This window comes from Epinephelus fuscoguttatus, linkage group LG12 (genome assembly GCF_011397635.1).
Source record: "Epinephelus fuscoguttatus linkage group LG12, E.fuscoguttatus.final_Chr_v1".
NCBI lineage: Eukaryota > Metazoa > Chordata > Actinopteri > Perciformes > Serranidae > Epinephelus > Epinephelus fuscoguttatus.
Genome location: NC_064763.1, coordinates 42,205,269 through 42,218,050, shown reverse-complemented (window position 1 = coordinate 42,218,050; position 12,782 = coordinate 42,205,269). Strand labels below are relative to the sequence as shown.

Sequence of the window (12,782 nt, the reverse complement as noted above, 5' to 3'; positions counted from 1 at the left end):
CGCGCTTGCGCGAGACCAGTGAAAGCATGAGCTTTGCTCACCTGTGTTTACATCACGTGACACGTGCACCGCAGGGAGAGACAGCCGTAACCACAGAGCTAAAAGAAAATTTGCACTACGGCCTTTTAGCAAAGGACAGCCTAACATGTCTGAAGATTTTGAAATTGAGGAGGAACAGCATTTCTTTGTTGAGCCCTATTTGTTTGAGCTAGAGTATACAGACGGAACTCAGGCTACTGGATGAAGCAGCTGCCACAGCTCATGAGCCTGACCCTCAGCCAGCCGCAGAACACGGGAGTCGAGCACTGGAAACCTGGTGGTGTAGTTGTTTCAAATGCAAAGCAATGCCAACGGATGAGGAAAGTCTTTGCTGCTCAGACTGGGAATTGGCGATGCCTGCACTTGAGAATCTGGACATCAGTACTGACGAGACTGCTGCTCTTCAGAGACCGTGCATCACCGACCACCCTGAGCGCGCACATGTGAATGCGGAGCACAGAGAAGCAGTCAGAGCTACAGGCTACAGTGAGGCTAAAAACAGAATTCATATGACGTTTTCTAAACAACTTCTTATGTCACGGCTGCAGCACACTTGGATCACTATGGATGAGCAGTATGGAGATACTTTGTGGATTCAATTTTGTGTTCTTGGACGTTAGTCTGGGGCGCCGTCTGCCATTGAGTGTGCTAGCTGCTCCCCCCCGCCAATCTCCGCAAGGGATGTGAGGACTCTAAAACTTCACCAGGGCCTCTGTCGGCATATGGGTGAGTAGATAATGGCTCAATTTTCATTTTTGGGTGCACTATCCCTTTAAATACAACTGAGCTACAATTTTGACTATGTACTTCACCTGGGTATTCCCGTTTTATGCTACTATATATTTCCTCTTCACAACATTTTACTGTCACTTTACCATTAGATACTTTTCTAACTGTTTTGCAAATTGTTTACACCTCTGTGTATATTACTTTATTGCTTATCAATATGCATATAGATTTTCTACATTCCTGCTTACATTCAGCTGAGAAAAATACACACATATGAGAAGAATAAATTCAAAGTGAAATGACAACAACTTGAACAAATCCCTTTTAAATCACTGACTAACACCTTTTGTTGGCTGTTTTGTTGTTGGCTGCTATAGCTGAATTTAGGACATTCGACATACAACAAAACTACAGTTGAACACTGTTTAAAAATAAAGTCATCATAAGAAAAATGACTTCTGAATTTGTTTTATGCTCCATTATGAACACTGGATATGCTGACTTCTAAAGGCCAATTAGATGAAAACATGAATTTAACAAAGAGATTTTAAACACTCCACGTATCTTATGTTCAGATTTCACCCTTCCCTGTGATGACTGACAGTTTCAGTCGAAAGTAGAGATTGACCACAAGGCCAGATCTGACAGTCTGGTCTCTGAGACCATAAATTAGGGGACTAAGACACTTAGGGAGAATGACAATAAGCACATATAAAATAATGTGGATGCGCACAACAAGTGTCCTTGTGACAATTTTTGAGATGGCTACAAGCAATGAGTGGTGCATAGTCGACACAAGACTGAGGCCCAGCTGCACCAGATGAAGTAGCAGTGTGTTACGAGCCTTTTGGGCTGAAGCTTTGTCTGTGGAAGCTGACCTGGCTGCTATCATCACACCAATATAAGAGCAAACAATTGCAATAGTAGCAGATGCAAACAGAAAATAAGTGTATGTTTTGTCATATTCATAAGACATTAGGTCAAAAAACATGCTATTCTTGGCACAAAAATCTTTCATCTGCAGACTCTCCAGATCTTCAAATGGAAAATCTAACAGTAACAGAACTCTTGTGAGGACATTTAGTGAACTGAAGGTCCAAACCACAACGACAGCCACTACTGTGTTTCTGATGGTGATGATGGCAGAGTGCCTCAGTGGGTAGCACACAGCTACATATCTCTCCAGAGACATCACCACCAGTGTGAGAGGAGAGATTTTGTTGGTGAGATTGGAGAACATGATAATAACACCACACACAGGATATGTCAGCCTTATTGTACTAGCAGCCAGTAGGTACAGTAACTGACTCAGTGCCATCTGGATAGTCTCTGCTAAAAGGAGGTTGAACAGAAGAATGTAACGGGAGGTCTCACGAAATACAGTTTTACTCCTCAAGGTGAATAACATGACCCCGTTAATGAAGAGAAAGACACAGCATGGTAAAGTAGTCAGAGTGGAAAGCATCACTCTTTCCAGTAAGCCCCGTCCAACAGTGATATTGGTCTGAAACTGAGTTGCATAGGACATCTTAGAGAAGCATTGAAGACATGAGAAATTTAACCTGATGTCACTGTCAAATAAAAGCACAATAAATCTCTTCCTGGTGTATTGTGAGAACCATGAAAGTCCAACACCCATTAAGCACAGTCACCTGTTGAATCACATCGTCCATCCATCATCTGTGTTTATTTTCATGTGAGCAGAGCTGGTCTGCAGAGTTCTATCTATTCTACACGTCATATATCAGCTTTGCCCGGCCCTAAACCATGTTCACATGACACCAGTATGGTTGACAGCTTAGTGATAGGTGATGTAATCTCTTTCTTATCATTCCCTAGTCTGAGTGGGTGGAAGTTCGCTGCATAGATCAGCCTCTCATTGGGCGGACCGAGCCACCGCTGAAGTCCCGCCCAACCACCTCCGGTTGCAGTTTTCAACACGTCCTTTACTAACTTTTGTGGTGTTTGATCTTGCGGGGATGGTTCGCGTCCATACTTTTGTGGGCGTGTTACACCAAAACCTGTTTCCCCCCGGCAATATTTTTGCAAGCGCACCCTTGCTGTGGCACCGCCCAGAACGACTGTGATTGGTTGAAAGAAATTTAAAAAAGCCGGGGCGTTTTTTCTCCAATCTTAAAGTGACCCAGCCAGACCCTTCTTTTCTTGAGAAAGGTCTGGTGAGCGAGACTAATCAGTCCCCAACCCCCTGGTCCATGTCATCATGACTTGTACAGTTGAAACGTGTACAGAATTAAGTAATCTTTATTCCTATGGTGCCTCTCAAAACCACAAGTGAACAGAGAGCACAGAACCATATAACACAACAATATTTTGAGAGGACTGTCAAACAAGAGTAATAAAACAGAACTAGAAATACCTCCTTGTGGTTCATTCTATAACTCTGCAAAGCACTCACGGTGCAGTTACAGTTTCTATCCATGTTTGTCCAGACTCATATTTAGCCCTGCAGAGGACAATGCTTCAAATATGAATGTTGCTGCAAAGAAGTTATAAATTCTGAAACATGGATGCTTTACACACACAGAAGATCGGTACAATCAGCACAGTTTCAAGATTAGAGTCACCAATTCAGTATCTGACCAAATGTCTCCCCTTCTGTTCCTGAGATATGACTTTAAATAATGGCCAGAAAAGTGTTTTCATGTAATGTTATGATGTCACAGTGAAGTTGACCTTTGACCTTTTGGATATTAAATGCCATCACTTCATCATTGTATTTTTTATGGTCATTTTTGTAAATTTTCATCAAAAATATGGTATTAATCTTTGATTCATGGACAAAAACATGTTTTGTGAGGTCACAGTGACCTTCAAAATCTAATCAGTTCATTGTTGAGGCTAAGTGAACATTTGTGTCATATTTAAAGAAATTTACTCAAGATGTTTTTTTTTTTTTCAAGATACTGTTTGGGGCATTTTTGCCTTTAATGGACAGGACAGGTAAGTGTGAAAGGGGAAGAGAGAGAGAGGGGATGACATGCAGCAAAGGGCCACGAGCTGGATTCGAACCTGGGCCGCTGCGGCAACAGCCTTGTACATGGGGCGCCTGCTCTACCACTAAGCCACCGACGCCCCACTCAAGATGTTTTTGAGGTAGTAGATTCAAGCAGAGTAGGATGGATGTACAGACAGACAGTTGGACAGTTGGACGGACTACCCAAAAACATAATGCCTCCTGTCACGGCTATCGCCGGCGCAGCAGTCACAAAAAAAAAAAAATAAATAAATAAATAAATAAAAAAAATTTTTTTTTAAATGTATAGGTATGAAAAAGTCAATACAGGTGGTTTTTAAAAGCTTTTTAAAATACGACATCAACTAAGCGGGCGCTTAACCGGTCCGTTGTGGTGAAAAGGGAGCTTAGCCAGAAAGCGAAGCTCTCGATTTACCGGTCGATCTTCGTTCCAACCCTCACCTATGGTCACGAGCTCTGGGTAGTGACCGAAAGAATGAGATCGCGAATACAAGCGGCCGAAATGAGTTTCCTCCGCAGGGTGGCTGGGCTCAGCCTTAGGGATAGGGTGAGGAGCTCAGACATTCGGGAGGGACTCGGAGTAGAGCCGCTGCTCCTCCACATCGAGAGGAGCCAGTTGAGGTGGTTCGGGCATCTAGTAAGGATGCCTTCCGGACGCCTTCCTTGGGAGGTGTTTCGGGCATGTCCAACCGGGAGGAGACCTCGGGGCCGCCCCAGGACACGCTGGAGGGACTACATCACCCGGCTGGCCTGGGAACGCCTCGGGGTTCCCGCGGAAGAGCTGATGGAAGTGGCTGGGGAGAGGACTGTCTGGGCTTCCTTGCTGAGGCTGCTGCCCCCGCGACCCGGACCCGGATAAGCGGAGGACGACGAGTACGAGTACGAGTACGAGTACGACATCAACTAAGCTGATTTTATACTTTTGATGAGTTTGTTCTACAGTGTTGGAGCAAAAAAAAAAAAAAAAAAAAAAAAAAAGCACAGGCATGAGCCCACTTTGTCTTAAGCCTCAACCTTGGAACTTTTAACAACATTTGGTCATCAGCTCTTGAGCCTGTTTAATTCAGCCAAGATTGAAGAGAAATGTCATCTGTGTCAACTGTTTGTAAGAAGCCTTTCTGCTGCATTCTGCACTGTTAACGGTCGACTACTGCATCATTCAGGTAAATAAATAAAGAATTAAAGTAGCCTTGGTGTACAATCAAGATGTGAATAATTTTTTCAGAAAAGTTTTTGGCAGTTGCAGTGCGCGCAAATACTATCTTTGTTACAATTCTCGAAAGAGCTATGAGCATTGGGTTGTGCATAGTTGACATGAGACTGAGGCCCAGCTGCACCAGATGCAGCAGCAGTGTGTTTCGAGACTTCAGAGCTGAAGCTTTGTCTGTGGAGGCTAACTTAGCTGCCATCATCACACCAAGAGAGGAAATAATGATTGCCACACTGGAAGATACAAACAGAAAATAAGTGTATGTAAATGACCCAGAAAGGGGAAGGTTTCAAATTTAAGTGAGGTTATTGAATTAAATGTGTAATGTTTGTTTTGAAGGTTTATGAATTTTGTATTTTCTTCGGGTGGGGTCATGGGCTTTTATTTTGAAGGTTGGGGTTACCCTTGACTCCTTATTTTTACCGGGTGCTAGAGGCCACACACCTGTTGGCATTAATTACCAAACTTTTCCCTGTGGTTTGTTTTTGAGCTCGGTTCCCTTTGTTTCAAGCCACATGTAAGCGTTTCGCTGATATGGAAACAAGGTATGTGAAATCTGATTGTAGGATTGTTTTAATGTGTGATCATCTGAAAACACAGTATTGCGATCTGCATTTGCTGTTTGACTGTGACGGGGTGTTTTTATATTGTATGTCAACATACCTTCATATGCTTTGTTAATGTGCCAACATAATTTCACATAGTTATACGGTTTATATTTATTATTGTTTATGGTATGGAAATGTGTCAAGGTTTGTTTTGTTGTTTAATTTAGCTCTTGTGGTGTGTTCATGGAAAAGGGAAAAACAGAACGGCAGTGAATAAATTATTCATGAACCATCAGTTCGAGAATGGCCATTGATTCAGCGGAAGACGCTATAGTGTATGCTTTGGCCTCTAGTTTCACAGACCGGGCGAGGCGGAGGCGCAGCGCACCTGTGCTTCGCCAACTGGGTGTGGCTAGGCAGATTTTGCAAGTTTGGCACACCGTGCGTGCTGGCGCAGCTACCCCTCTTTCCCACCACCGTCCCTCCTACCTGCGCAAGTCGGAAAGGGAGGTCCAAGCTCGCAGTGTCTGAATATACGGAACTGCAAGCAGACCTCCACGGGCTGATGATGCAAAGGTAGCCTGGGAGGAGGTCACCAAAATTGTAAATCAATGTTGCGTTTCTCTCGTGCACGCACGCTCTCTCTCTCGCAGTCTCACTCTGTTTCTTTTCTTTTGACTTTTCTAAGATGACAGATGCTGAATATATACTCCATGTATATATATAGAAGTAGTGTTGCTTTCGTCAACGAAAAGTATGACTAAATATCATCGTCAATGAACCTTTATCACGTGACGAAAACAAGACAAGACGCAACGTAAATGGTGGTCATGTAATGATAACTATAATTAAATATATAATGCAATATTGTTGACGAATAAAGACGAGACTAAATGTGGTTTACAAAATAAAACCTCCGCTAAAATGTCTCTTCATTTTCGTTGACCAAAACGAGACGAGACGAAACAATGTTATAATGTTTAGTTGCGTTATTACTGTTTTGCAGTATTTCTGTTTCCTAGGCTGTGCGTCGCACTGCGCAGACAGATTACAGCCCTCACGATATACAGTACAACATCACTCGCTCTCATGTGATATTGCTTTTATACAACAGTTCAACAACAGCTTAAAGGAAATGTTAACAAAAGGTGATGAAATAAATTATTTAAGTATGTTATGTAGCTCTGCGAAAAAAAACCCAAACAGTTCATTGATAATTCCTGACCGTGTTCGCTTCATTTTTGCTCCTCTCCAGTTTGTCGAGTTTGGCTGATGTTACACAAACACACCTGGAGGTCTGCACAGAAGAGTCCTGGCTTTCCTTTGCCTCGTCCTCTCCTGACGACCTCTCATAATTTAATTCAAATGTAATTTGGGGGAAAATATCCATCTTATTGGTGTAACACTAGTGTCAATTTGTGTCAGTGTAGCGAGTGTGACGGTTAATCAACGGCTGTGTTTATATTTATAACACCTGTAAGCGGAGTGATTTTACTGTTACAAGTCCCAGTGATGTTATACTCTATATCAGCACTCACGGAATGCCTCTCGTCCAATCAAATTACTCGGTCGGAACTAACTGTTGTATAAATAAATATATATTAAGCTCTAACTGGGAGCTAACTTAGAAAACAAAATTTTGGTTTGGTTATACTATACTAGGTACTTATACTATATTGACTGGGTATAATAGAATTGCATTACTAAAAAGAGACTAAAATACAATTTTCATTGACTAAAACTAGACTAAAATGTCATCAGTTTTCGTCAACTAAAACGAGACGAAAATAGTCATGGATTATTCTGACTAAAATAAGACTAAAATGCTCAGACTTTTAGTTGACTGAAACTTGACTAGACAAAAAAAAAAAAAAGAATATGAATGTGACTAAAACTAATAAAAACTAAAATGACAGTTTGACACAAAGACTAGACTAAAACTAAAATTAAAACAGGCCACCAAAAACAGCACTACTGATGAGGGATGTGAACTCATTAGTTTGGAGCTGTGTTAATCAATCAGGTTGGGTTTCCATTACGCGTGCCAAACGTGCCAAACGGTGCCAATCCCCTTTGATCTGACATCAGATGTGACAGGACAGTCGATATAGAGATACATTTATGTGCTGATTGCAGATAGTTGCATTGAATAGTGGTTTTTGAGGGTATTTATTGCATTGTTAATGTGCCTGACATTCTGGAAACCTGCCTGTGAGGTTTTGGTGACGTGTGCACACTGTCCGCCGGTCAGCCAAACTTCGGCTTACACCGGCTGCGCTCCGCCTGCGCTGACAGTAGACCTGGTTTCAGCTGGTGAGCTTTTAGCGCACCTTCGGCGAAGCCTTTTGGCACAAAACTGTCACTGCGCCAAGCTGGATCTGTCGACATCTCCCCCTGCTGCAGCACCACACCCATCTCAGCGCACCTCAGTCTGCCAAACTACCAAACTGAGCACGCCTCGGGTTGCACTGCTTGAAACTAGCTCTGCGCGGGGTTCGCCACCCTTCGCCGCGCCGCGCCAGGAAACTAGAGCCCTTTGTCATAATTAAGAGACATTGGGTCAAAAAACATGGTTTCCCTGGAACAAAAATATTTAATCTGCAGACTCTCTAGGTTTTCAAAAGGAAAATCTAAAGGCCCCGACACACCATGCCGACAGTCGGACGTCGACCAATTTCGGGCCATCGGTGAGCGTGTGTCGGCCTAGTTTTTGCGGCGGAGCTTGTCGGTGAGAGAGATCACTCTGATTGGCTGTTCAGGTTTTATTTCCTCGCCCCTGTAGCGAGTGAATCTGCCTGTGGTGAAACTGGGGCTAACTGGTGCTTCCTCCTCAGGCTCCACTTCACTCAGCTGCCCGACAGATCCGCTGCTTCTTCCGACTTTTAACAGTTTTAAGATAAGGGTCACCAATTCAGTGTCTGACCAAATTTTTTCCCCTCTGTTCCTGAGATATGATGTTGAATAATGGCTAGAGAAGTGTTTTTGTGGAATGTTATGACGTCACAGTGAAACTGAACTTTGACCTTTTGGGTATGAAAATTCATCATGTCATCATTGTAATTTATTAGACATTTTTGTAAATTTTTGTCAAAAACAGTGTATTAATCTTTGATCAATGGACATAAACATGTTTTGTAAGGTCACAGTGACCTGGACCTTTAACAACCAAAATGTAATCAGTTCATCTTTGACTTCAAGGGACAAAATGCCTCCTGTCACAGCTATCGCCAACAGAGAAGCACAGAAAAAGAAAATATTTTGAAAATATGTAGGTATAAAAACACAGTAATTTATGCAGATAGTTTTTGACAGCTTTTTCAAATACGGCATCAAGTGGGCTGATCTCAAGGCCAATTTCCACCAGATGCGTGTTGGTTGCGTCTCCGCTCTGGCACGGCAGCGGAGCCAATAGGATTCCATTCTAGTCAATGTGTGTGTTTCCACCGGCTGCGGCTGTGCTGCGTTCCGGCTCCGTCTCAGCTCCGGCACTCCGGAGCCCTCCGGAATAGATACGCAGGACTTCTATTTTTGCCGGAGCACAACACAGCAATTCAGCACAGAGCAGAGCCTCAAACACAGCTGTAAAACCTAATATATATTTAGATTGCTTCTCCCCAATTTCTCTTCAAGAATTGACTGTAGTGATTTCTTCATCCAAATCATCAACGTGTCTCTTAGACCCAATCCCAACTAGGCTACTTAAGGAGGTCTTTCCTTTAATTAACACTCATATATTAGATATGATCAATATATCCTTATTAACAGGCTATGTACCACAGTCTTTTAAGGTAGCTGTAATTAAACCTCTACTAAAAAAGCCCACCCTGGATCCAGAGGTGTTAGCCAACTATAGACCAATATCTAATCTTCCCTTTATGTCAAAGATCCTTGAGAAAGTAGTTGCAGACCAGCTGTGTGATTTTCTCCATGATAATAATTTATTTGAGGAATTTCAGTCAGGATTTAGAGTGCATCATAGCACTGAGACAGCTCTAGTTAAAATTACAAATGACCTTCTGATTGCTTCAGACAAAGGACTCGTCTCTGTACTTGTTTTATTAGATTTTAGTGCGGCATTTGACACAATTGACCATCAAATTCTACTGCAGAGACTGGATCACTTAATTGGCCTAAAAGGTTCTGCACTAAGCTGGTTTAAATCTTATTTATCTGATCGTTTTCAGTTTGTTCACGTTCATAATGAATCGTCATTACGTACCAAAGTTTGTTTTGGAGTTCCGCAAGGTTCTGTGCTCGGACCAATCCTATTTACTCTATATATGCTTCCTTTAGGTAACATCATTAGAAATCACTCTATAAATTTCCATTGTTATGCGCATGATACACAGCTGTATTTATCGATGAAGCCAGAAGAAAGCAATCAATTAACTAAACTCCATAACTGCCTTAAAGACATAAAAACTTGGATGAGCACCAATTTCCTGATGTTAAATTCAGACAAAACTGAAGTTATTGTTCTTGGCCCCAAACAACTCAGAGACTCTTTATCTGATGACATAGTTTCTCTTGATGGCATTGCTCTGGCCTCTAGCACTACCATAAGAAACCTCGGAGTAATATTTGATCAAGATTTGTCTTTTAATTCTCATTTAAAACAAACCTCACGGACTGCATTTTTTCATCTGCGTAATATTGCGAAAATTAGGCCTATCCTGACCCGAAAAGATGCAGAAAAATTGGTCCACGCTTTTGTTACCTCTAGGCTGGATTACTGTAACTCTCTGTTATCGGGTAGCTCTAGTAAGTCCTTAAAAACTCTCCAGCTAATTCAGAATGCAGCAGCACATGTACTAACAGGAACTAAGAAACGAGATCATATTTCTCCTGTTTTAGCTTCTCTGCACTGGCTCCCTGTAAAATCCAGAATTGAATTTAAAATCCTACTGTTAACTTATAAAGCTCTAAATGGTCAAGCTCCGTCATATCTTAGAGAGCTCATAGTGCCTTATTATCCCACCAGAACACTGCACTCTGAGAACGCAGGGTTACTCGTGGTCCCTAAAGTCTCCAAAAGTAGATCAGGAGCCAGAGCCTTCAGCTATCAGGCTCCTCTCCTGTGGAATCATCTTCCTGTTACGGACCGGGAGGCAGACACCGTCTTCACATTTAAGACTAGACTTAAGACTTTCCTCTTTGATAAAGCTTATAGTTAGGGCTGGCTCAGGCTTGCCCTGTACCAGCCCCTAGTTAGGCTGACTTAGGCCTAGTCTGCCGGAGGACCCCCCTATAATACACCGGGCACCTTCTCTTCTTCTTCTTCTCTCTCTCTCTCGTATTCTATTACTGCATCTTGCTAACTCGGCTTCTTCTCCGGAGCCTTTGTGCTCCACTGTCTCTCAGATTAACTCATATTGCAGCGGTGCCTGTACAGCGTGACGTGTGTGGTTGTGCTGCTGCCGTGGTCCTGCCAGATGCCTCCTGCTGCTGCCATCATTAGTCATTAGTCATACTTCTGCTGTTATTATACACGACTATTGTCACACATGTATACTGCCAGATATTAATACATACTTTCAACATATTGTACCACAGTAGCCAGAACTATAATATTATTACTTTCAATAATGTTGTTGTAAGCTACTGTCATTACCTGCATCTCTCTCTCTCTCTCTCTCTCTCTCTCTCTCTGTCTCATTGTGTCATGTGGATTACTGCTAATTTGTTACGCTGATCTGTTCTGTACGACATCTATTGCACGTCTGTCCGTCCTGGAAGAGGGATCCCTCCTCAGTTGCTCTTCCTGAGATTTCTACCGTTTTTTTTTTCCCCGTTAAAGGGTTTTTTTGGGGGAGTTTTTCCTTATCCACTGCAAGGGTCATAAGGACAGAGGGATGTCGTATGCTGTAAAGCCCTGTGAGGCAAATTGTGATTTGTGATATTGGGCTGTATAAATAAAATTGATTGATTGATTGATTGATTGATCGTGCGGGGCAGGAAGTCGTGCACAGAAACACGATAAAACATCCGGTTAATTTCAAAATAAAATACACAGTGTTCACAGCAGATCATATTTCCCTGCACTACACCTTAAAAACTACATAATGGGCAGAGGCAGGCCTGAAGTCAACAGTCCAGAGGTTTTCAGACGTCATTTCACCCCATGAACACCATGGACGAGGAGATATTAATCATGGCAGTGCACCGAGATGTCTTCCGGCGGAGCTGCACCGCACCGCACAGCAAACGCAGCCGGTGGGTATTGACGGACGGCGGAGCACGCAGCGGATAACAAGTGCTGCCGTTCTGCAATGGACACACATCCAGTGGAAATCCGGTGTCATACGTTTGATGAGTTTGTTCTACAGCAAAAAATAGCACAGGCATGAGCCCCCTTTGTCTTAAGCCTCAGTCTTGGAACTTTAAAAACATTTGGTTATCAGCTCTTGAACCTTTGTAATTCAGCCAAGATTGAAGAGACATGTCATCTGTGTCAGCCTTGCTGCTGCATTCTGCACTGTAAATGGTCAACTACTGCATCATTCAGGTAAGTAAATAAAGTATTACAGTAGCCTTGGTGTAAAATCAAGATGTGAATAATTTTTTCAGTAACATTTTGGGGAGCACTGGTTTAAGACTGGCAGTATTATTGATTTGTCAACAGCAAAACTGAACAAGTCAAAGCTGAGGTATTGCTCAAAAGCAACTTGTAGTGGCTGCATACAGTAACAAGTGTCTTTACTTTTCAAGCTTTCTCTCTGGGAACCCTTCTTTAAATACTAGGTGCCATTTAATCATCACGGTTGAAGTCAGGAATCACAGAAGTGACCTTGAAAAATTATGTATAATTATAGCTGGATATGATATTGAAGTACAAAGTGTATCGATGGCTGTCCACCCCAGGGTCCCTGGAGTCCTGCTTTTATTTATGTTTTTGTTTTTATCTCGCTTTGATTTGTTGGGTTGACTGTAATTAGTGTTCGTTTATTGTGTCTCAGTATGTTCCTTTTATTTTGTTTTGTTTTACAAAAGAAGTCTAATACAAAAAATGTTTGAAAAAACAACAAGAAGAATGGCGAGACTTCCACTGTCTGCATTTATTAGGCTGTTTCTGTCCTCCAGTTCCTCCAAAAAGCCAGACTGAATATTGATGGTTCAAAGTGGTTATTAAGAAACTTGTGTTTTTCAATTATTTCTTGCTTAATCAAGGACACACTCCTCTTTGGGTTATTACTATAGTTATATAGTTTACTTATATACTACATTTACAAGCACATACAAAGCCTAATCCATTTCATGAAGT

At 42.2% G+C, this 12,782-nt stretch overlaps 1 protein-coding gene across 1 annotated transcript; it reads right to left on the bottom strand.

The window, feature by feature from the left end:
* Positions 1-363: 363 nt before the first annotated feature.
* LOC125898430 (odorant receptor 131-2-like) lies at positions 364-2,296 on the bottom strand (the record flags this gene model as incomplete). The annotated part of the gene is made up of 2 exons (XM_049592225.1): positions 1,371-2,296; positions 364-379 (listed from the first exon to the last, which is right to left on the bottom strand). Coding segments are annotated over exons 1-2 (942 nt in total), but the record flags the coding sequence as incomplete, so codon positions are not given.
* Between the last annotated feature and the right edge of the window lie 10,486 nt (positions 2,297-12,782).